Raw genomic sequence first — 23699 nt, forward strand, 5'->3', positions numbered from 1 at the left:
TTAAGGGGATCCCTTAGATCTTTGATAGAGTTCGCTCGAATTGATGTTCTATTGATAAAAGCTAGCTTGCGGCGAATACCATGGTACTGGGGGGTTAAGGTTCGGGAGCAGTGGAGCCCTTGCTTCGAAGTTGAAACATGAAACAGGGGTATCGAGTCATCTATCTCATTATAGTCAGCAATGCGGCCTAAGAACTCAGAAGACCGGAGCTTTGTATGATTTTGTGGAACCCTGAAACCATCGGTTGATGAGCCGTGCAAACCGCCCAAGTTGAAGAGTTCGAGCATGAAATTTGGCGAATAACATGCTTTGTAACATGCTCAAAAACATCTGAGAGATGGTATGAATTAGCAAGTTTTGTACAGTATTTAACAAGAGCATACTGAAGGTATTTTATCAGTGTGACATTGAGATTATCTATTGACGATAAGCGCACGCTCCAGCACCAGACGGAACTGAACTCATATACATCAATCACTACACCCTGCGTCGGAATTATCAGCAAAGAACGAGAATAACAAAGTCCTTAGAACTCAATCAATATTCCGAATAGTCGAATCAAACATAATGCAAACGACTAGCATCATATGGTAACTCTACTTTGATCGCATAACTCAATTAAACTTTCTCGACAGTCGAATCACAAAGCCGCAAGTACCAGAAGGGATCTAGACACCCCGGCATGGGAGATGGAAGGTCGCGGAGGGAATGGCTAACCGGTGTAGATGTGGACACCGATAGCGATGAGAAAGATGGTGATGAGGCCGAAAAAGATGACAGTGTGGACTAGTATAGACAACCCGCTGGTTTGCATGTTCCCGAACTCGACAACACGGTTTCTCCCCGGCAGTTGGAACAGCAAGCCCGGGCTCAACAGCACGAACAGCACCACCGCTATCACCACCGGTCCCCAATCCGCCATTTCTTTCGCTCCTCCCGGCTCCGGCTTCTTGGTTCACTCAGCGATTGTGCTCTAGGTCTCTCGTGTACCATGTAAAGGAGAAAGAGGGATATGGATCGAGTAAATCAGCGCATTGCACTATAAATATAGAGATTCCCAGGAGCGGCAAGAAAGGGAATAGCATCTGATGGGGAATTTGTTCTCATGGTCGGTGATTTATTTATTCCTAGTGCTGTGTACTTTTTTGGGGTTTCTCCAAAAGGATAAGAAGGCGTGGCAAGAGGTCATTGGATTTTTGGAAAACATCAATTTATTTTTGTGAAATGCTTTTCTGAAAGTATTATTATGGACGGTACAATTTTAATCGTAAATTCATACGTCATCATCGCATATTTCATATAAAATATTTATTAATTAAGAGATTATGTGATAAAAAGCAATTAAGCTTTCTTTGCCTTTTCATGACAAAGAAACAACTAATGTTGAGTGTGGAACATGAGACGTGAACTTCTTGATGGTTCTGCTGATCACGGCAAGTTGCGTGTCAGCTGTCGTTCGATGGGTCGGTCCGACGTTCTGGCTGATCTTCTGCTTGATGGGGTCTTGGTCTTGATGTGGACACGCGATCAGCTTCACACGTACGTCAAAAGTTTGAAAGGCTGAGGTTTACTTAGCATTGCGGATAATGCTTTGCTTGCGATAATCACATGATGCTCCAACGAAGAAGTGTCCAAAACTTGCGTTTGGGCCAAGTAGTAAATTTCAATAGCACCCCGTCATGAGGTTGGTGAAATCGTGCCACTCGCGGTCAAGTGTATCCACGTAATTTACTAATAAAATTAGATACTTATGACCATCGATATTTGAGTGACTTACCCGCCACGTTATGCATTCATAACTTACTAAAAACATAGCGGCAATTAATTGATCTATTGCTGGGCTTGTGATGGTAAAAGATGGCGTTTCATTAGTAATGTACAAACAGAATAAGTGGTAATCTACCGTTGGATTTTGTCGATTAATGAAATCGTAACGAGACTAATAAATTGTTGTTCGGTTTCTACTTACCATGTCGATGTTTCGAATTTATCGCCGACGGTATATGCTTATTATCTGCTCAAAAGAATTCTGTTTTTGGTGAATGTAATCTTGGAGATCTGCTCCACAATGTTTTGAAATGTCGGTTAATGAAATGGTAACGAATAATTGGCCGGACTATTTTTTTTTTTTTTTTCTAATCTTATGGTGTTCTAGTTTAATGGGCTTTTCAAAATCGAAAAGTTTGAAAAAGTGCCGAGGCCCATACAGACAAGGGAGAAGAAGATAGGGCCTTAACCAAGAATGCACACAAGACCGCGACCATCGTCGTACGCATCCTAAGCATGTGAGAACGTTCATTCTCATAGTGCAATCGAAGCAAAACAGGACAGGATCCCTCAGGACAACCAAAAGCAAATGACACGACTCGCTCCTTAGGCTTAGCTTATTATCAACTGGGACGATCTGGATCGACTCAACCCAGGTACAAGTGTACTTTGATGGCGAGCAAGAAGACGCAGACAAGGCTGAAGTAGAGGAGGGAATGGACGATGATCGATGCGCCGCTCGTGTGGAAGTTGCCAAACTCCACGCATTTCTGCTTTCCGGGGACCTGGAACAGCAATCCCGGAGTCAAGATCACGAACAGCAACACCGACACGAAAACCGGGCCCCAATTCTCCATCTTTCTAAGCAATCACCTTCTTGCTCAATCAACCAATTTCTCGAGATAACTCGACCGTTGAGAAGCTAATCTTGTGTTTTTTTGTTTTGCGCAGGTTGTATTGGGTGTTCTATGTTACTTATATAGAGTGAGAGAGAGAGACCTGGCAATTTTCCAAAAAGAGAAGGTTTCAGAGGCAAGTCACTATCTGATTCATAGGCATGTTTTGGCACGTGAAGAGAATAACTTGGGCTGCGATGCTTGCTAAGTGGGAGCGTGACCCGAAGGCTGATTGCTGCTGGCAGCTTCTTTAGCTTCATGTTCCGACGGAATATGTGATGTCCAAGCAAAATGAAAGAGGCCATCGCTTCAGTTTCGGCAGACTAGAGAAGACCTCTGTTCTTGGTCCAACATGGCGGTTCGACACCGCGGCTCGGCTCCGTTCACATTCACTCTACGCAGGCCGATTCTTGAATTCCATATCGTATCGTGAAGCTCTACTCATAACTAGAGATGATAGAGTTTAATCGAGTCTATTATTGTCTTTCCCTTTGCTCAACCAATCTTCACAAATGCACCTGGTCGCCATGTTTAGAATCTCGGTTTGCAATTTTAATGAAAGGACGATGTTGAATAGAAAGAATATGTCAAGAACCATATTGACAAAACAAAATCTCGAGGGAAAACAGAGAATTAAGGAGCTAACAATAACAAAGTCCCAAAATGAGAAAACAAACTGAATGCCACGGAATCGAGATAGCTTTGAAAACGGGCCCCACGCGTCACCTCATCGATGGATTGATTTCGCGGCTACGCTTTGGCTTATCTCGAGAGAGAGACTGAGGGGTGGAACGATCGGAACCGAAGAAGCTGAGGGATTATCGTCGTCCATCAGCGACGCATGGAAACAAATCCGAACCCCGATCTCGAACTGGTTCACGTCGCCATCCAGAGACTCCTCGAGGATAAGAAGGAGGAGGAGGAGGAGGAGCAAAAGAGGAAGCGACCACCACAAGCCTCCGGCGATCTAGTCTCTTTCGACGGCGATGGCGACGGCGACGGCGACCACCTCCTCCTCTCGAAACTGCTCTCTCAGGTAGAATCAATTCCAGCTCGATGTCTGTACACGTTATCTTTTATGGCTTTAGATTAAGTCGGTTCCATTGCCCCCGCCGCCCACCCAAAAAAAAACCGAGACCCAAGTCGAATTTCATTTGCTTTCCTGGCAAATGCGTTAGGAGTTAGGACTGACCATGGTGGGATACTTTTCGCTGAGGAAGTGATTAGCGAGAGCTTGGTCGTTTATGCTCAACTTGTGCTTAAAATTTGATTTCTCTATCAAGTCTAGGAAGCCTAGGAAGCGGATCCATGAAGTGAACTACGTATGATCTTCAGTTTTGAACTCTGCCTTGTCGCTCGAGCAGGTGGAATCATTGAAAGCGAGTCGCGCGATCAAGAAACCCGAGGCATCGGCCGATACAGGGGTTGCGGTCAACGAAGTCAAGGCGAAGAGTGATGCCACGGTCGGGGCGGCTGAACCTGAAGCCGAGGAGGGAAAGGGAGGTGGCCAAATGGAGGCCACGCCGGAGGAGATAGTGAGGGAGCTAAGGAAGGTGAAGAGGCAGAACACGGTGACGCACTGGCTTCTCTCGGCCATGATCGTGCTCACCCTCGCTTGGCAACTCTCGGAGGTGTCCCTCATTCTGAAGGTGAGAGAAGGCCTGAGCCATCCGTTCAGGTCCATCGGGAGCACGATCACCGACTTCTTCAAAGGCCCAGCTGTGAAAGGCCGAGATGACATGGACAAGGACGCCGACCGGAGGCAGAGCGAGACGATCGGAATCCCTCCGCTCCAAATGCCAGAGGTTCCGCATTTCGACGTGCCCGATCTGATTCCAAACGGTGAAAATCATTCCCCTGCAAGTGTCTGAACTATAGGGTTATCTGGAAAATGTTCCCTTGATTTTTGTCATTTGAGGTTGCTACGCTTCCAACTCAGTTTGAGGTTGCTATGCTTGATCAGCGTCTTAGTACGAAAGCCAGCCAGCCAGCCAGGCAGCTGCAAATTGATGAAAAAGTCTACCTGTCGTGTGATTTTGTGGCCACTTTTGGCATATGAGCTTGAATGCATTAGATATGCTGGAGCTTTTAACCCACTGAGAGATTATGGGACCATCTTGCATTTGACTTCAGGGAGAACAAACCAGGAAAGAAATCATGCCGTCTGACCACTCGACAATCACACGTTTGCTCGCGGCAGAGGAAACAATGGAGATGCAATCGGGGTAGACTCCAAAACATGATGCGGACTGTATCTGTTTCAATGCGTCGTACACAACCAAGCCACTGTCTCTGAGAAAACTTACAAGACCATCCGACAGCACTAAACGGTAGAGAGAACAAGCTGAAAACTTCAAAGCTCGACCCGACCAAACTTTTGGCCAAAAGAAAAATGGTAAAGAGATTCTATCAAACTCATAGTACAGGAATAAACAGAGGGCCGATTTTCACTTCAACCAATCACCATGAACAAAAAAATCTATGTTCTTCGAGAGACAGAACACCGGATGCTAAACGCAACCGTCCAAAAACAAAAAAAAAAAAACAGATGCATTTAAAATTCAAGCACCAGCCGGTAACAAGCATACGGTTCATATAGTCTTGACATCCCAGCAACAAATACCTCTTGTGGACAAGAAGCCCCATGTGTTCATGCATAGTTCAGTCGGAAGATATCATTTAACACATAAAAACTTCCTTGGGGCGATGGCATCAAATGGAACATCTGAAAACAGAAGGCACGTAGAAAATCAGGTTTAGAAATAGTTGACTGCAAGGAACAAGGACTGATACCATACAGCAAGCTGAGACAGTTTTTGCGAGCAATCACAAGAGAATTACTGGTCAGAGACTAAAACCAACAACACTAAATGGATGATACCACAATAGCAACTGGTTACAACAACCACAGTTAATCAGCAGATGCCAACTCTAAAGAGCCAAGAAGAAGGCCACCCACAATCCACATCCGACAGTAACGTCAATTCCATCAAAATACTTGCCGACAACAGCAAATGAAGGCTAGACTCTTAAGGATCACAGATACTCATATTAGTAGCCGGACGCTGATACAACACCAGAATCTCAATCAACTGCTAATGGGTGAGCAGAATCCCCAAGCAAGCAGGAACACTCAACAAAGCAATTTAGGATCTCCCTTTGATTCTAAGAGTGCAATGATTCACAGTGGTTTGACTCAAGTCTCTTGAATAAATGAGATGTTTGCTATTATTGGTCTGTCAAAGTATCGTGTAAGCCTTTTGTGGCATTAAATTTATCGGACCTTACCGTTTTTCTCCTCAAAATAGCTGTTCATCAACAATTGTGAACGATTTATGTAGGTGTCTATGCATGTTCTCATGGAGAAGCAGATATACATATCACAAATTAGCCAAATGTTCCGAAAGAGAACCGACACAGGGTCTTCATTCTTCATCCAGCGCAATGATTTGGATACCAACCCAACAAATTGACAAAGTATCACAGCTGTGTTATCAACATGCAAAATCAAAGACTCAAGCAGCAAAATAAGGACGGCGATAAAATCTTGCCAAAGCCACAGCCCCTGTCATCATATGCTCAGACATGGAGAAGAAAAAATTTTAGCATTGGGCCCATAATCCATAGTAGCTTCCAGCAATCAACATAACCTCCACTGAGTCTTTAATCAAGTAGTCAAAGAGAGAACAAATTTAGCAGAATGTTGTATGACCTCACATTTTCCAAGTTGTTGGCTTTCAATATCATCAGCATCAATTAAGCCCAAGAGCTTTATTCAGTCAACATTGCGTGAAAAGAAAAACAAACTGCAACACAGTAGTAGCTTCATTCAGAAACAGCTAACAGCCCAACCCTTATCAGTGTCGTGGAGAAAGACAATAGGGAAAAATAGTCCTAATGGATAATGAGCACATCCGAGAAATCTAGCACCATTTCCCCAAGACGAGTTTAGAACATCCTTCACGACCAGAATCATAGGAAGAGCAAAGGTGTACTCATCAAGCAATCATAACCAAGCACATGAACTGATCTGCACCAATCAATTAACCTATCGAAAGACCCAATACGAGGAATTGAAATCCCAGCAGATCCGCTGATATGAACTCCACTCCAGCAGTCAAGTAGTCACCAAACAACAAAACCTTCACCCTTGATATCCACAAACGCAGTCAGACAAAACAAATTCAGCCATAACCACAGCTCCACTAGATCAGTACCCACGCACACGCACATCAATCAACAAAGAACAACGTTCCAGGCAAGTGTTCAAACTCCGAATTAACCCGACCAGCACCAGATTAAAAGAAACTCAAAAGAAGCAGCGGGGTTCACGAAGGCAAAACAGAGAAGAACGGAGAGGCTCGCCTGGCTGAACTTGAGGGCGTGCTGCTCGCCGGCGAGCTGGAGGTTGCCGCTGACGAAGACGAGCATGCCGCCGGCGGGGCCGGAGGGCTGGCAGTCGACGGTGGTGATGCTGTGCTGGCAATGCTGGAAGGGGAGGGAGGTGAGCTTGGAGACGATGCTCTGCGACCCTTGGATCTTCTGACCCTCGAAGGTCAACATGGACCCTTCCTGGTACAGATTCAACAAAGCCCCCCGATTCCCATCGAACGTCGTGTAGTAGTGCTCCACGAACGCCTTCGCCACCGCGTCTGGATCCATCGGTCTCCTTCCTCACTCCGTCGCACCTGATCCCGCCCCTCTAGAATTCCACGCGATGCAGAGAGCGCAAAGAAGTGGGAGGGGCGATATTTGAATGGAGAGAGTGCGTGCCGTGGGGCTGGGCCGGGGGTCATTTCATTTGCGAGCGACCGTTGATCTCACGCACCGATTCATAGTTGCCCGAATCTCGGTTCATACATCGTCGTAATTCACATTCCCCCGATGCTTGCATGCCGACATTTATGCTTCTTCGCTAGTTCCACTGGCTGTCGCCGGTGACCGGCCATGGTCTGCTGGCGAGCCAGTGACGTAAAAAATAATTAATAAATAATCAAAAGTTATGAAAATATTATTAAAAATGCCCACATATTCACATACGGACGTTAACATCAAATATTTTCGATCAAAATAAATTGGATAGACTCAATTAATAAAATATAAAAAGGCTTAAAAGACTCAATTAATAAAATTAAAAGGTTCAAAATTAAATTGGCCAAAATGCAACAAATGCTTGACTTTTTGGACAGTTTTCCACAAACATTGGCTCTTAATCCACCGGTAGTATGACCGCATCGCCCAAAAACCACGATGACCACAACTAGGATGCCGTGCATACCCTGCCTGTTCATCCTTACACGAAAGCCATAAGAGAATCGGGAAATTTTCTTTGATTCTGCCTCTGATTTATGTGTACAGTGCACTTGCTCACATCAAATGCTGCCTCTGATTACATCAAAATTGGTTCCAACAACTTTGCTAGAAGGACAAAAATGCTGTCGAAGAGAGACAATTGTACTATTATTATACATCAGTTATGGACTCAACCCTTTACGTGGTTCCAACAAAATTTGATTGGGGTAAAAAAAGACATGACTGTGAATGCTGATATTCTTTATTCTGAGCAATATACATGGAATGCTATGTCTCTAAGGGAATGCAGTCTAACCAAACCTTCCGGCTACGATCTCTAAAAGCTAAAATGCATGTACACACTGTGCTAGTCTACAGATATACACCTATGTCAGAGAAATTCTTGCACCATTTCTAAGCAGCCATGAATCTGGAGTTCGATTGGCGAACTTCAGATTGCCTAATTGCCAACCGTGATCTTGCAAACGGCTTAGATCAGCTGTACATAAAGTAATTGAAGTGGTTTCGAATTCGCCACTCCTAGGGAAATCAATGAAAACTCAACTCCAGCAGGTGGCCTTAGCTTTCTTTATATACACGCTCCCGTGAAAAGACCCACCTGAGAAATCAAAGAATGCCCAAGAAATCAACTCGAGGGGTTTGAAGAAAATCCACGCGGTTTCGCACGGGAATATGTATCAGCAAATTTTCGTTGCATCTATCAGAGGGGAAATCCAAACTGCTCTACAAGCAAGAAGAATCATGAAACGTGTAGCTAAGGAGAGGCTAGAGAAAACTCACTCTCGTTAAAGAATTTCAAAGTTCACCGGAAGGCTGCCAAAGTGCCAAGACCAAGCTCACCAAAACAATTAGCCTTCTATGGTGGCCTCTCTACAAGTTATGATTTGATGATGACTGGAAGCAGCGCGAAACTTCCCTAAAAAGTTGTTCCGCTTCAAATGGCTTTGAAACATATCCATCCATTCCGTACTTTGTACATTCTTCATGAGTAGCGTGAATCACATCTGCAGTCATGGCCAAGATTGGTAGGCGGAAATTTGAGATATTTTCACGTGGCTCTGAGGTTGACTCTCCCAGTAAGAAGTCCTCACTCAGAGTTTGTTCCATCTGTCGAATTCTTCTTGTAGCTTCAAATCTGAACAAAGGAATTATAGAACCATTAGATGCACTTATCTGTGTTATCACCACCTAGTTGACATAGAAGGGTATCCGAATCCAATACATCAGACACATACAAAACTCTGAATTGGTGAGTATATACGTTCCGTGAAAAAAAAAAAAAAAAGTGCTCGAGCAAGAAAACGCCATACCCATCCATTCCGGGCATCTGGATATCCATGAAGCAGGCATCAAAATCATGCAGCGCTTTGAGCAAAGCAATCGCTTTTTCCCCACTGTCTGTACAAACCACATCAGCTCCATACTTCTTCAAAGCTCCCTCAGCGACTCTGAGGTTTACTTTGTTGTCATCCACAATTAGGATTTTTCTGCCACGGAGAAGGCTGCGGAGAGAGAGACTTGGAGACTCCCCATTAGAGCAACTTATTCGGTTTCCGACTCCCATGACTCGCTGTAAAGACGCAGCCAGCATACTGGCCCTTAGAGGCTTCATAATCACGAATGGACCAGTAGCATCTGAAGTTGCAGCACTTATCCTACTAGAGCTGATAGAATTAGATAGAAGAAACAGCCGTGGAGATACCCGCGGTTTCATGTCCCTCAATTTATTTAGGAAGATAGCCGACAAACCAGAGTTCTTGTCCCAAATTTCCCATTCCAAAAGCACGATATCTGTTCTGGCATTCCCACTTTGTATGGCATGGAGGCACTGGTTCAAGTCTGCGAATACTTCAACATGAATACCGAGCCTCTGGATATGATACTTTGATACATCGGCACGGACAGATCTTGAGTCAACTACCAGTGCTTTCATACCATGAAACTCTGAGGTGCCAGAGTCACCTCGTCCTTTCACTTGCTGGCTCTTGCACTCTTTGGAGATAGGACAGCCATCACCGAAAACTGCAGTAAAGGTAAAGGTGGATCCCAATTGGGGTATGCTTACGAATCCAATCTCACCATTCATCAGGCCAACCAGACATTTGCTTATGCTTAGCCCAATACCTGTGCCTCCGTGTGTTCGAGAAATTGATGGGCGCACTTGCATGAAAGGAGTGAAAACACGGGATTGAGCCTCTGGAGGAATACCTATCCCCGTATCCTCCACCGAAATAATGAGATTGATTGGGTTAGAAAAGGATGTTGGCACTGGAGACGCAGGCCCTTCATGGCTGAATATCCTAAATTTTGCCCAGCTGAGCCATCTGTCTGGTACAGGGAAGCCGCTCAACGTACTCCCTGTGGCTGATTCCTTCTCAGCATCAGTTGAGTTCATCACCTCATCAACAAGACGGACAGTGACCAAGATATGTCCTTTCTCTGTAAACTAAGGTGAACACATAGTCTGTTAACTCATAGTCTGGTAGTCATATTTCAATTAGCAAGGTTACCCAACAAAACATCTTAAAACACATCAATGTTTTGAAGAGAAGCACAATTTCCATGGATAGCTATCAGAACAAGTTGATCAAACTTTGAAGTACAAAATATAATTTGCCTTTGACTTCTGTCTTCGCTTGCCATTCAAGAACAACGTTTGGAAAAGGGTTTTTTAAATTAGTTTCCAAGGGCACTATCATCCAACTATTAATGAAAGTTAAGATTTACAAGACACTGAAGATGAATAGAATGCGTTAAATTCACACATCACGAGAAAATTAAACGTGATAAACTCCCTTATGAAATATGTAAAGCACATTTGTTGCAGCTTGACAAGATTATACCCTTGATACAAAGAGCAGTAACTTAGCAAAATCCTTGAAAGAAACCCTTGCCATGGTCCCCCACAGATTTGATGCACGATGAAGAGGAAAAAAGCCTAGAGCTAAATGTCAGTCTGTATGGCTTGATTTACGAATCTTCCATTCAAAAGGCATATTCCTTTTTGAAAATGCTTCCTCACTCTGTTGATGATTTCAAGAGCAGCGACCATTCCAATTTCTATGTTAGTAATGGCAACTGAGATTTAAAAACGAAGTTCGCAGAAAATGTGTGAACCACACTTAAACAATCGGCTTACTTTAATTGAGTTCCCCATAAGATTTGTGATGATTTGCCGAAATCTCCCTGGATCACCAATCAAAATCTCCGGAACATGTTCAGAAATGAAAACTGCTAGCTGCAGATTTGAAGGGGTGGAAATTTTATCAGCTAATGACCCAGGTGAATAAGCAGCACCATGTGACAAAAGGCAGTCAATACCTCCACTCCATTTTCTTGAGATTTGCCCGAGAAGAGGGACAAGACATCATCCAATATGGCCCTTACATCAAACTGCACAGCCTCAATCTCAATCTTACCGGATTCAATCTTCGCTTGGTCCAAGACCTCATTTATAAGTGAAACCAAAGCTTTTCCACTTTCCTGTGCAGTTCTAACATAATCTTGTTGAGTTTCATCTAGATCTGTATCCATCAACATCTGCAACATTCCTGCCAGACAAACATTGTCATGTTTTGATGGAATGTGAAGGTCTTTGCTTATTTTATATACATTTCTACATGTGCCTAGCAAAATTTAAACAAACAATTTGTCCACACACTCACCTAGAACTCCATTCATCGGGGTTCTGATCTCATGCGAAACAGTAGCAAGAAACTATAAAGGGTAAAACAAAATCTGTTACTGCATCGCTCAGTATATTTTAAATCAACACATAATCGACACAAACGTGAATTACCTGTGACTTTGCCTCATCGGCTGCCTCTGCTCGCTTTTTAAGTTCCGTCATCTTATGGCAGTCATCTTCAACTTTGGCAATTCGATTCACTGTTGCTTGGAAGATATGCCCAACAAGCAATGCAATCACAAGAATGCCAAATGACGTAGTTATTGCAAGCCATGGCAATGGTGCCTTCTGTTTGAATCTGTTTGCATTATAAAGTCAGTTGTGCAAGTTTTTATAAATCAAAGGGATTGATCATTCCCACAAATAATGTAGGTACCCTTTTGCAGAATCTAGAATATGATGAACACCGAAACTTCCATTTCAGTGAATCAGAGAACTTTCACTCATTTGCAGTCTAGCCAACCAAACCAATTTCCAACAGTCCAAGTGATGCATGGACCACACATCAGAAAAAGGGGCTAGACCAGCCATGAGAAGACTTAAAGCACTATGTACTCGTCTAACACCTTGGCCAAGGGCTTCTTCTTACTTCTTAGACCATATAGTCAAAAACCAAGCGCTGCTCAAGTTAGATAAACAACATAAGTATCTGCCAGGAAAGAAAGCAATACCTGCAGCGCATCTCATGCTTCCTGAACGGATCCCCAAAATTGAGAGTACTGACATGCTCTAGAGAATCTTCCGATACATCTGAACCATACATGCTGATTGGATGTGAACAATTGGTGGTGTCATATACATTCACAACAATGGTCTGCTTGCTCGCGAGCTGTTGAAGCAACTTCTCTACTAGTGATTCAATATGGAAGACCCCACCAAGGTACCTGCTTTAGAGAACTGTAAATGTTAGGAAGCCACGATATCTACCTGATAAGCTGTCGTCACTCAATTTATGCGTGCCTGCATAGCAAGAGAACCAACCAAGAAGGAGAACATCACCCGTCAGTTGCCTCAATTCTCTCCTCAGGAGTGGCATTTGGCGGGAGATCCTTATTGTATACGGCAAAGGTCAATATAACTCCAAGGCTGTTTGTTTTAATTAACCTAAATGGAGCAGTCAGGACCCCTTTTCCAGAAGCTCTTGCACGTAAAACATTTTTACGGTCTTCCTAGTTAAGGAAAATTACAAGCAAATATCAACGCCCATGAGCAAAATGTTATCAAACAAAAGGTGGAGGAGATATTGTAGAATGCTAGATTAAAGATCACAACAACTCAAAACGACAAGCCAATTATGACGATGCATGAGGGGAGAAAAAAATGTATTGAGGCACATGGAATAAGTAGGTTTCAGTATTAGCGTGCCACTAAGGCTGGAATCTGCTGACATACAATTGAAAGGAAATTCACCTTTCCAGACAGCATATCAAGAGAAACAACGTGTGAAATGGTATCTTGTGCAAAGATGACTGGCGCATATTCTTCCTGAACTGGGGACGGTTCCAGTCCTTCAAGTTCAGAGTCATCCTTGGGAACTGGGGTTTTTTCAAGAGTATCCATCCTCTTAATTTTCCAACCTTGTGCCTTCTCAAACTCTTCCCTGTCAGAATGGAGCACTCTAACCGCATATGCAACGAAACTTGTGAGAGGCCTCTCAAAAGCAGTCCTTTCCGTGTACCTCGCAAATGTCCTCTGCCAGCCACAAAACGATTAGCTTTTGCTGCTGATCACTAATTAAGTAAAACAGAATCGGCTAGTATTTCAAGATCAGATTCATTGAGACACAGATTAATCTTTAAAATTCCGTACATGATGATAAAGCATTTGGCTACATTAGCTTCCCAAGTAGAATTCAAAAAAGTCAAATTTCCTGAATGTGACATCCTATCAAGTCTGCTAAATTCACAAATATCGGGGCAAACCAAGCATCTATATGAAAGTAGCCTTCTTAAGTGCAAACAGTATTTAATATCGATGGTCCTCCGATCAGGGAAGCTATCTGACTTAGGCAAGTAGAAAACAAAATGGGATAAAACTAACCAACTTGATAAGCTTGAAGTGGTCAGAAAACAAGATTTACCTGATCGATAGCAGAAGGCTCCTTGTCATGGTGGAAAGTGGAGATCAGAATGGACATGGCTTGGACATGGTTCATGCTGACATTAAACTGGTCCTGCAACATTCTAGCTCTTTCATCGCACATGCTTCCGAGGGTCTCTCTCCTCTTCTCCGCGGCCTGCGAGCTCATGTACCACAAGATCCACAGAGAAAAGATGACCCAACCGATGACCCATGTGAACAAAAGCTTCCTCCACCAAGTCGTCCTGAATCTCTTAGACCCAGCTTGCTGGTTGCTATGGCCGTGGCGGATCTTGTAAACATTCTCCAATACCTTCTCCAACCAATTCAGTGACATTTTGCCTCCATCGCCAACAAAACCAGCCTTGGTCATTTCACCACCAAAAACCAACCAATTCTTGGAAATTGAGGACACAACCCAGCAGCATAGCACCCATAGTAGATGCCCCACCTTCAGACCGAAACCGAGCACATGGAGCAAACTCATCCACAACGGGGACTCAACCCAGCTCAGCAACAAGTACTTAAAAGGGCGAAATAAGAACAGTGACCAGATTTGTCAAGAGAAAAAAAAAAAAAGGAGGTAGAGAAGAAGGGTACTTCCAGCCAAAAACAAACCCACAACTCAAGAAATGCAAGATGAAGCACCAAACCTGAAAGAAAGACCACTAAATCACCAACCCAGAAAGAGAAATGGATCCCAAGGACCCTGAATTCTTGATTCCTAAGTCCAGCAGAGTGTGATTCCGCCCCGTTAAATGCCAAGTAAAACCCCAGAGCCAGAGACGGGCTGTTAAATGGTAACAAGAAAAACCAATCTAGTTATTCTAACCAGAAACTGGAAACACCCCCTCCCACGAGGAATCTCTTTCCAGGAAATCTAGTTGGGGAGCAGCTCTAGCCTCTAATAACCAAAAAAATCAAGCGGGAACAAAACCCACCAGGTGGTTATATTGACTCTCTTGAAGTGAAAAATTACTCAACAGAACCAAACAGTCAAGGACTCAAAAAGAATATAGCTTAGAAACAACCATGGAGATATTAGTTAAGCCAAGAGGAAAGTACTGAGGGACGACGTCGAGGCAGAGGAGGAGAAAGAAACAAAGAAAGAAAGAAAGGAAGAAGAAGAAGAAGAAGAAGAAGAAGTAGAATCTGCGAAAGCAAGAACGGAAGAATATGATGTTCGCTGGTTAGCACAGTCCATTATCTCTTCCTCTACTCTCTCCATCCCAAGAACGAAATTATTACCTTTTAAAAAAAAATCCCAGTAAATCAAAATTGCAATTTTTTTTATTACATAAATGGAATTTTGCCTAATACACAACAGGGATCGAGATTAGGAATGGTCCGTTAAAAAATCACCGTTAAAAAAAATAATATTTCTAGAGCAGAAATTTTACTTTCAAAGATTCTCTATCCGTAATATTCGGTCTATAATAATAGGCACAATAATCACTTTACTTGCTCGAGCATTACTATTTACCCGGAAAAATGTTAATGAATTTAATAAATTTGATTTTGCCAAGCGACATAATTCGCGCCGCGCATTTCAGGAAATAAGAAAGAGAGAGAGAAATTAAATTAAATTAAAATTAAAATTAAAATACAAAAAAAAAAAAAAAAAGGCTTTCGCTTGCGTTCACGTCCCTATCTATCCACAAGAGCTGCGCAGGTTCTACACGCTAGCTCGTCCCATTCGCATTTTTTTCCCCACCCCCCTTCGAGCTCGTGTGGTGCGCGGCTGTACTTCTCGCGGACAAAAGTACCCTCGCATGAGGCCACAAATTTCGGAGGCTGCCACGTGCTGACTCGGCCAAATGGCATTAGATGCCCACGACCCCGGGGGCCACGTTCCTATTCTCGTGAACAATTTTCGATCAAAAGTAGATTTTTTTTTCGATTCTATTTTCGTTGACAATTTCTTAACAGAATAATACGTTTAATAATTATATAAAATTTCTATTCTCATAACAAAGAAAAAAGAATAAAAATACACTTTATATGATCCTAAAAATTTATATACCGAAATTTTTTTTATTTAATTACAAAAATGTCAATAGAGGCGACAGAGACCGACGAGCTGCAGCGGCGACGGCGGCGACGAACTTGCAACGAATAAATAAATCGCGTGGTTTGATTAAAAAACAATGATAAGAAAAAAAAAAGAAGGCCGTGGACGCGACAGGAACCTCTCGAGGTGTTATTATGTGTCCAGCTGTTATGGGAATCTAAAGCACTGTTCTCAAACAGGGGGTGCGAAAGGCGGATTAACTATGCATTGATTTAAATTTTTAATTTGGTTTTACATGGTGTCCCTCGCTCCCCCCCCCACTCCAATAATTAGAGAGAGTTTACTTTGGGTGCTTCAGATGTTAAATCGATGGCGCTTCTCCTGGGGCATGCCCCGACCTTTTCAACTGACGAGTTCTAACCCCCTTCGGACGGACATTTTGGGGGGAACGAAAAAAAGTATACTTCTAACGAGTTTCGGTTGTGCATGTTAAATGAGGAATGGTAATCGCCAATGTTGTGGACTGCGAGATTTATCTAGCCGGGTAAGATCGGCAATTCTTGACACGACCCGTCCGCACGACTCACGGCTGAAATAGATTTGGATTTCAACGTAAAGGGCAGAGCGGCACTTGACCAAAAAAAAAAAAATCCGTGCCGTGCACGGAGTGACTCGCTTGACGAGCCGTTTTTTCCGTTACGACATAATTACATGCATTTCAACGCGTTTAATACTCCGATGTAATGTTTTCGTTAACCGTCAATTGTGATTGTAACACCCGTGCTAGAAAGAGTCGAAGGAAAAAATGAAATTGCATTTGGGATATGAAAGTTGGCAATACTTAAAGGAACTAACTCGATATTACATTTTAAATGTAATGCCAAGTCAAATCACTCGTCTTGTCCACAATGTGTTGAGACTTGTCACGGGGAGTTATCAAGCAGAAACGTACTTTACGTGTGTGACATGTGCACGCGTTAATATATGTTTGTAAACAGATTAACATACATGTCGACACCTAAAATCGTCTCGGGCTTCCTACGGTCATAAAGCTTTTAAGAATGCCATGGGCTTAAATATCCAGAGTATTCAAAACGAGTTGACGACCAATGAATGTTGTCGTGAAGCGTCGGTGACACCACGAAATCGGTACATAACACGGAAAATCAAGCAGAGCATATAAATTGGAAGACCAATTGTCCAATTGATAAGATGAGCAGTTATCGAAGCATATCCGAGAATCTAGGTATAGAATATACGAAAGCAACCGCTACCGACGGTTATCCTTAATAGTCGAAAACAAATCTTTGTAAATGATCCGCGAATCAATAACACTTGTCAATTTACTCTACAATTTACGTTTTTTTTTTGTTTTTATTATCTCATTGCATTTACCTTTATCATTCAATTTATCTTTAATTCGCATAGTTGTTTTCTATTCGGAATCGTCACAATAACCCGATTAAACATTAAAGCAAAGGCTCTAAATTTTCAGTGAAAGATCTTTCATCACGGTAATTTTCGGCGAGATAATATCGTGCCGTGTCAATATCCGGCACGACAAATCCCAATCGGCGGGAGGTAAAAAAAAATAAAAAATAAAAAATTCATCTAATTTTTAGGAAAGTAAAGGAAGATTCGTCAAATGCCTCGTCTCTAAACACAACGAAGCTGTCATGCACCAACCCCGTCGTCGTCGAGTCCAAGATATTCAAGTTCAATCTAATCAAACGCATCGTCAACTTATTCGGATCAAATCGAAATGCTCACGACCATATTCATCGTGCCAGAGCCCGCGAAATTCCCCGAAATTAGAGCAATCGATGCCCAAAAGAAGAGCAGTGGCAACGGGCCGTAAATAAGTGGGAGGAATAGTGGCAGAAGTTGAAAGTGGGGGAATGTTTTTTCCTTTTTCTTTTTTTCTTTTTTTTTTTTTAAGTGAAGGGGAAAAAGGGGCTTTTTGGTGAAGAAGTGATTAGGCCAATCGGCGATTCAGTGCGAACCTCCCTACTTTTGTCATGTTGCGACAGCTACGTCTGACGTCAGCGCACCGGTTCTCGGTCCCTCCGCCCAATGAGGGACGCCCTTTAGCTTTGCTTACGTGTCGCTCTGGGAGCTGGTCTCCTCCACCCCAGTAACAAATCCATCAATTCCGATTTCTTACCATACAATCCATCGTTCGTGCCGTACTAGATTTAATTTAGCTTAGTTATTCAACCTCGATTTCGGGAAATATTCCATAAGCTCGATCTCAACTCGATTTCGGGAAAAAAAAGACTAATTGATTTTGCGCCCGAATCCTCCGCTGCTCGAAACTGTTTTGGGTACGAGTCGAATTACGAATTCCGAAGCTGAATGTAATGTGAGCTCCAATAGGCATGAGTTAAATCTACAACGGCCCACGAAGTTCGACTCGTTTGCGCGTTTTATATCGCCAATATTCATTTACTTAAAGGCACGATGAATTATACTTCGAGTTCACTCCAGTCGATCAAATCACACGAGTCTTCTCCCTTGACCTAATGATGAATGGGCTATAGGCAAACCTCCTCCGTAATGAATAACATTAAGCAAGACTTGTTCTTTATGTTCTGCTATAGTTCACATTATATAAGTCGGCAACAACTTAATTTAAAAAGTTTACTTCGACCGCCATGCTGCTTAATAAATATATAGAGAATAGCTAGCAAAAGCAATCTAATTTTGGAAGTCAACGATCAACTGCTGGGCGCATTATGCAGTTCCATTCCCAAGTTACTTCCACCAGAATTAGGGCTTATATTTTGCACGGCACGGAGGGCATTACCTCGAAGCATGCGTCTGATTTGTGAATTGAACGTTAATTTAACTAGTTGCAAATACTCAGTAAAATCTGTTGATACTTGTTTTCGTAACCGGAGTTACCCGTAGAAAGTCGCACCGAATATGGTATAAGTTAAGTACTCAACACGAGCTTAAGCTAATAATCAAAGAGAGGGTGTATGTCTAAACTCCGCTGTCACCGCATAACAAAGCGAACGATTTAATTGTTAGCAATCGCTGTCGTGTGCAAAAATCAAATTCAAGAAGACGAAACTTACTCATCAAAGTATGCGGGCTAGAAAAATAAAAAGCGAAAACGAGAAAAATCGAACCTTGAATGGATACGGAAAGGGCCAAATGGAAATTAGATCCGCTCGGCATGCTTAGCGGATGCTCTCGTCGTGTTTATTAAACAACTAAACGAAGAAAATAAATAACGTTCGACACGCTTCATTTCTCGTATACGATATTCGCAAGTTTTGAAATTCTGAAAAATACTAATTAACGTACTTAACTAGTGTTTCGAAAACACGTTTCGTGGACAAAATCTGAAACAAAATTTTAACATGTCCGATCCATAGTATTAGATTCATCAAGTCATACATCCGATTTTACTTGGGTCGAGGTCGGTAATCGAGGTGTTACGATCCGTCCCCGTGCTTCCATTAGCCAGTGGCTCGGGAAGTCAATCCTTGACAAGTGTGCAACTTTGCAGCACCGCCATTCGAGAATGGAACTCCCCCTTAATCATCAAATGATTAAGAGGCTCGTGGGGGATTTTTTTCACTTTTTTATTGCTCAGATAGTGGCATTTTTCTCTGGCACGTACGCCCCAAAATATATAATAAGGTTTTTGGAGAAGGAAGCCCACTTTTCCCCCAACCTTATTTTTCCAGAAAAAGCAAAAAAAAAAAAAAAAGAGGCAAAGGACATCATTTATATATTATTATTCTAAGGGGTCTTGTTTTTCGATACGACCGAAACCCATTTAATGCAATTCCTGCACGACCACTTACGAAAACTATGTACCATACACTATGTGGTGTGAATCCGATAGTCCCCGGATTTTTGTCTCGTGTGGGGGTGATGAACATTGTGTGCTGTAATGACAACGACAGTGCCCCGTCGCGCCGTACTAGACTCTACCGATCCTCGCGGGTCCTTGTATTCCGAAATAAAGGAACATGAAAACTCGAATTTACCGCCAAAATTAACTACAAATTCGTTTTTTCAACATTCCAGGGCGGGAGCCCAATATCATCAATTGCGGAGATAATCAAGAGATAGTACAAGTCTAAACCTATCAGCACATCGAGGTCAAGCGCTTATTTACTTAAAAAAACTCAATTTAATTGTGAGTCTATTAGGACTTATCAAATACTCTATATCACACTAATTTTCCTACGTTGATTTTTCCACGTGGCTCATACATGCATCTCAATTAGAGGTGTACAAAAGAATCGGATACGACTTGGACCGGACGAAACAGAACTGGTTGGTTCTAGGCGGTTCTCATGGACCGGTGTCCAATTTCAATTAACTAAAATCGGTGAGTGCTAATTCGATTCTAGGGTTTTAGTTCAAGCTCTCTTACTCTCACACAGTCACACCCACGTGACTCACTTGACGATAGCCCAAAAAAACCCTAGCCTCTCCCATCACCTCTCAACTCTTCGTCTATTCTCTCAATTCTAGCGTCTCCTCTTGCCTTTCACACTCCGTCTCACTTTCAACTCTCTCCTCCACTCACACCGGGTAAGCTATCGATCTCGTTCGCGGTTGCCTCTGTCTCTCACTTTTAGTTGAGCTCTCGATCTCGCTCGCCTCCTAATGTTGGTTGGATGGTCTGTGCAAGAGGGTGTTTGAATCCGGGCTACTTTACTTAAATAGAAAACTCTAGACATTTCTTGCATGTATTCGAAAGGACCGAGAGAAATGACGATGGTGCTTGTGAGATCTTTCTTGCGCACGAGTCTTTTTGCACAGTGGGATCGGTTCCATGAAACCAGCGGCAATTCCCTTTTCAAGGTGGGAACGTCTACCTTGAAACCGATCACCCTAATCTCAAGAATTTTCCCTTTTCAAGGCGGCAATTTGTATGTATATTTTGGGAAATGTTTCCATAACAGTACCATCATGGACGGTTTGCATAAAGTACTCATTGATTGAGAGATCGTGTGATCATAAATAAGTGATAATACTGTCCGATTGTTAGGTTAGCGGTTTCCGTGTATTTTTTACCCATATAATTAAATCAATTGTATATATGTTCTTTTAACCATGCCTAAACTGTGTTATTCAAAAGCGGCGAGGTAAATTGCTAGTCTTGCTCCACCTGACCTTCAAGCGAAAAGGAACAAAAAAAAAAAAAATCAAATCCGACGTGGACTCGAAAATCTTTTATTTTTTCTTCTTAAAATGAAAAACACACTGTAAACAAGCATCGGAGATAATTAACCCCCCCTTAATCACGGCCAACAGGAAAAAGGAAAGGTGGGCTGACGAAGCGCGGACGGGCATAGAAGGGAATAAAGCTCTAAAGCGTTCACCGCAGCATCTCATCATTCCCCTCGGCCTTTCTCTTTAATTGTCTCCACTAATTAGCGTTTAAATTAAACATCTCGTGCTTTTGTTTAATCACTTTTCGGTCCTTGCAAGCCACCGCGCCTTTGATGCCGGCTGCTGCCGAAGCCCGAAGGCGTTATGGCGGCGCTCCACGTGGCGCCCGGTTAGCCGTCGATGGTCGCGAGTGTCGGACCATTTGGTCCACAGAAATTGGAACGTGAATTTGGTAATGTTATACAGGTAGGACAAAAGCTCTCAAATCGCAATGCTTATTTAATTAGGTAGTGGACCGATGCTCTCATCTATATACACGACAGCGATATTCACGTGTTGTAGACTGGGGCGAAGAATTAAATGAGTAAACATGTATATGAAAGATCGATTTTACCAAATAGTCTTAACAACCTAACAAGTTATTATTAGGCTGTGAAGGGGGCCACTCTAGGATCTTCGTGCTTTCTAAAATATGTATATGTTGGAAGGCAGTGCAGAGCTACATGGCGAATATGACGGCATTGGATAAAACGATTGAAGAGAAAATAGTCAATAATTTATGCGGAGCGGAGCTACACGGCGAATATGATAGCTGGAATCGACTAAATCCGTGATCGCAATTCGATCGAAAATAGGCCATCCGTGAAAAGACTAGAGAAGTTCTTTATACGGATTGTGGTCCGTGTTAGGATTTGGCGCGCGATGACAATAAAATAGAATGTAAAAAGTGAGAAAGACAAATAAAGACACAAAGTGTATCCCGATTTGCCCTTAAACTATGACTACATTTAGTAGCAAATTTCACTCTAATTAGCACATCGCACCTCAATATTATATTAGTCGATTACAAGCGAAAAAGAGTATATACTTATAGTATTAGCTATTCACGGGCACCGGGCACAAACCACCAGTAAAATATATGCTCAAACTATAAAAGTCCTTCGGGAACCCGTGCTTTCCTGTCGATGTGAAGAATGAATCACACTTCAACGGTCCGATGGATGCAGTTCACGACTCCATCCGTTCCGTTGGACCCACCTCGGCCCCACATAAGAGACACACACCATGGATGTCCACGATGTGTCCCCTCCCGTGGATCTGCGTCTAAGCAAGACTGATCCAGAGACTAGAGATGTACAAGAAATTACAAGTCGCCACCCGAATCCAAAACGATTCTTCAATAAAAACCGAGACTTCACGGTTCTTAAGGTGCAGAATTCGAAGAAACGGGCGATCTTTTTCACCTACGCCTCGTTCGCTCGACGCGGCTGCACCGAGTTCATTTAGTGCCATCCGAACAATCCCGTGAAGGCGTGAACCGAGCATTGGTTGCTTACTCAAGGTTCCATGGCTTTTGAGTGGGAGAATTTTCCCTCCTTGTTGGGTGGTCCACGACCCCCCCCCCACATCCTTCTCTTTATTTCCTTTTGGCTGCTGAAGTAGTCATGAGGCCATCATCAAGAATCGCGTCGTCGTGCGTTGGGAGCATTATGCTTTGCGCGCACTCGCACGGCCGGGGATGGAGCCATCCTACGCGATACCCATCGCTCGTAGTTTGTTTGTAAAACAAATTCGGAAATACCTTTACCCCACGTGGAATAAATGAGAGTGTGTGTGTGGGCCGATATATACAAGTGTCGAAGTCTTCCATTCTTCCCAATGAAGACAATGGGCTAAGTGGGTTGAAGCTTACAATATCCGCTTGCGGGTGCGCGAATAATATTAGCTGTCGGGTCGACAGAGTTGTCGCCACGACGTTTCGACGGATCGAGTCGATTGTATGCAGCGTGGCTCGGAATCCTTAAGGACCGAACCCTCGTACTTGGGGGTGTATAAAGGAACCGAGAACTATTCAAACCAGATCGAATCAAAATCGATGCGGTTTTAGGTTCTAAGTGTGGAACCGCCCATTCGGATCGGACTAATAATATATAATATTTAATATTTAATTTATATATATTTAAAAAAAATCTTAATATTTGATTTGAAACTTGTTCATCTCGTCTCAAACTCTCACTTTCACCTCGATCTCTCCGTCTCCATATATCAACTCACGAACTCGACTCTCATTTATTCATGGCCGCGCCTTCAGCCGTTCATCGCCTCTTTCTCGATCACCTCCATCTGTTTGATGGTGTCGGGTCCATTGACCCATCGGAGAGCCGGACTGGACCGGCGGTCCGGTTCCTATACTGACCTATGAAACTAGCGGACGATTCCGAATTCTAAGGTGGAGATCGCCTACTCGGACCATACTCACCAATCACCCCTATCTCGTACCACGTCGCGTTTACGACGTTGTGATTGATTTCGCCCGTCACATCGTGAACGAGATTGCTTGAAATATTTGCCGGCATGGTCTAACCGTAATCGATCGAGTCCAGCCCTAGACTTGTTTGCGTCATTTTTTTTTTTATTCTTCCCAATTAATTTTTGCTGGTGCCTGATCCAAGTCCCACACGCACGTACGACATACGCACCCACGCTTCTCACTTAAACCTCGTGAATGAAGGGATCCCGTTCTCACAACACAAACACGTGTTAGGGCTCACGCGTTTGAACCCGGCCACGAGTGCAAATTTCG

At 43.1% G+C, this 23699-nt stretch overlaps 4 protein-coding genes across 4 annotated transcripts; 1 reads left to right on the forward strand and 3 right to left on the reverse strand.

Annotated features, from left to right (window-relative positions):
• Positions 1-367: 367 nt before the first annotated feature.
• On the reverse strand, positions 368-2660 carry LOC115749328. Its single transcript, XM_048280743.1, has 3 exons — positions 2420-2660; positions 677-933; positions 368-601 (listed from the first exon to the last, which is right to left on the reverse strand). The coding sequence occupies exons 1-2, from the start codon at positions 2622-2624 to the stop codon at positions 713-715; spliced, it is 426 nt and encodes a 141-aa protein (XP_048136700.1). The 5' UTR covers positions 2625-2660; the 3' UTR covers positions 368-601; positions 677-712.
• Positions 2661-3381: 721 nt separating this feature from the next.
• LOC115749436 lies at positions 3382-4756 on the forward strand. Its single transcript, XM_030686260.2, has 2 exons — positions 3382-3699; positions 4028-4756. Exons 1-2 carry the CDS (start codon positions 3505-3507, stop codon positions 4532-4534), a joined length of 702 nt encoding a protein of 233 aa, XP_030542120.1. The 5' UTR covers positions 3382-3504; the 3' UTR covers positions 4535-4756.
• Positions 4757-4890: 134 nt separating this feature from the next.
• LOC115749441 (nuclear transport factor 2B-like) lies at positions 4891-7426 on the reverse strand. Its single transcript, XM_030686265.2, has 2 exons — positions 7029-7426; positions 4891-5388 (listed from the first exon to the last, which is right to left on the reverse strand). The coding sequence occupies exons 1-2, from the start codon at positions 7323-7325 to the stop codon at positions 5314-5316; spliced, it is 372 nt and encodes a 123-aa protein (XP_030542125.1). The 5' UTR covers positions 7326-7426; the 3' UTR covers positions 4891-5313.
• Positions 7427-8105: 679 nt separating this feature from the next.
• Positions 8106-14863, reverse strand: LOC115749434 (histidine kinase 3-like). The gene is made up of 11 exons (XM_030686252.2): positions 13745-14863; positions 13075-13356; positions 12664-12833; positions 12336-12548; positions 11776-11962; positions 11642-11693; positions 11298-11527; positions 11116-11214; positions 9287-10422; positions 8757-9111; positions 8106-8574 (listed from the first exon to the last, which is right to left on the reverse strand). Exons 1-10 carry the CDS (start codon positions 14228-14230, stop codon positions 8847-8849), a joined length of 3120 nt encoding a protein of 1039 aa, XP_030542112.1. The 5' UTR covers positions 14231-14863; the 3' UTR covers positions 8106-8574; positions 8757-8846.
• Between the last annotated feature and the right edge of the window lie 8836 nt (positions 14864-23699).

The sequence above is a fragment of the Rhodamnia argentea genome, chromosome 6 (assembly GCF_020921035.1).
Source record: "Rhodamnia argentea isolate NSW1041297 chromosome 6, ASM2092103v1, whole genome shotgun sequence".
NCBI classification, from domain to species: Eukaryota; Viridiplantae; Streptophyta; class Magnoliopsida; order Myrtales; family Myrtaceae; genus Rhodamnia; species Rhodamnia argentea.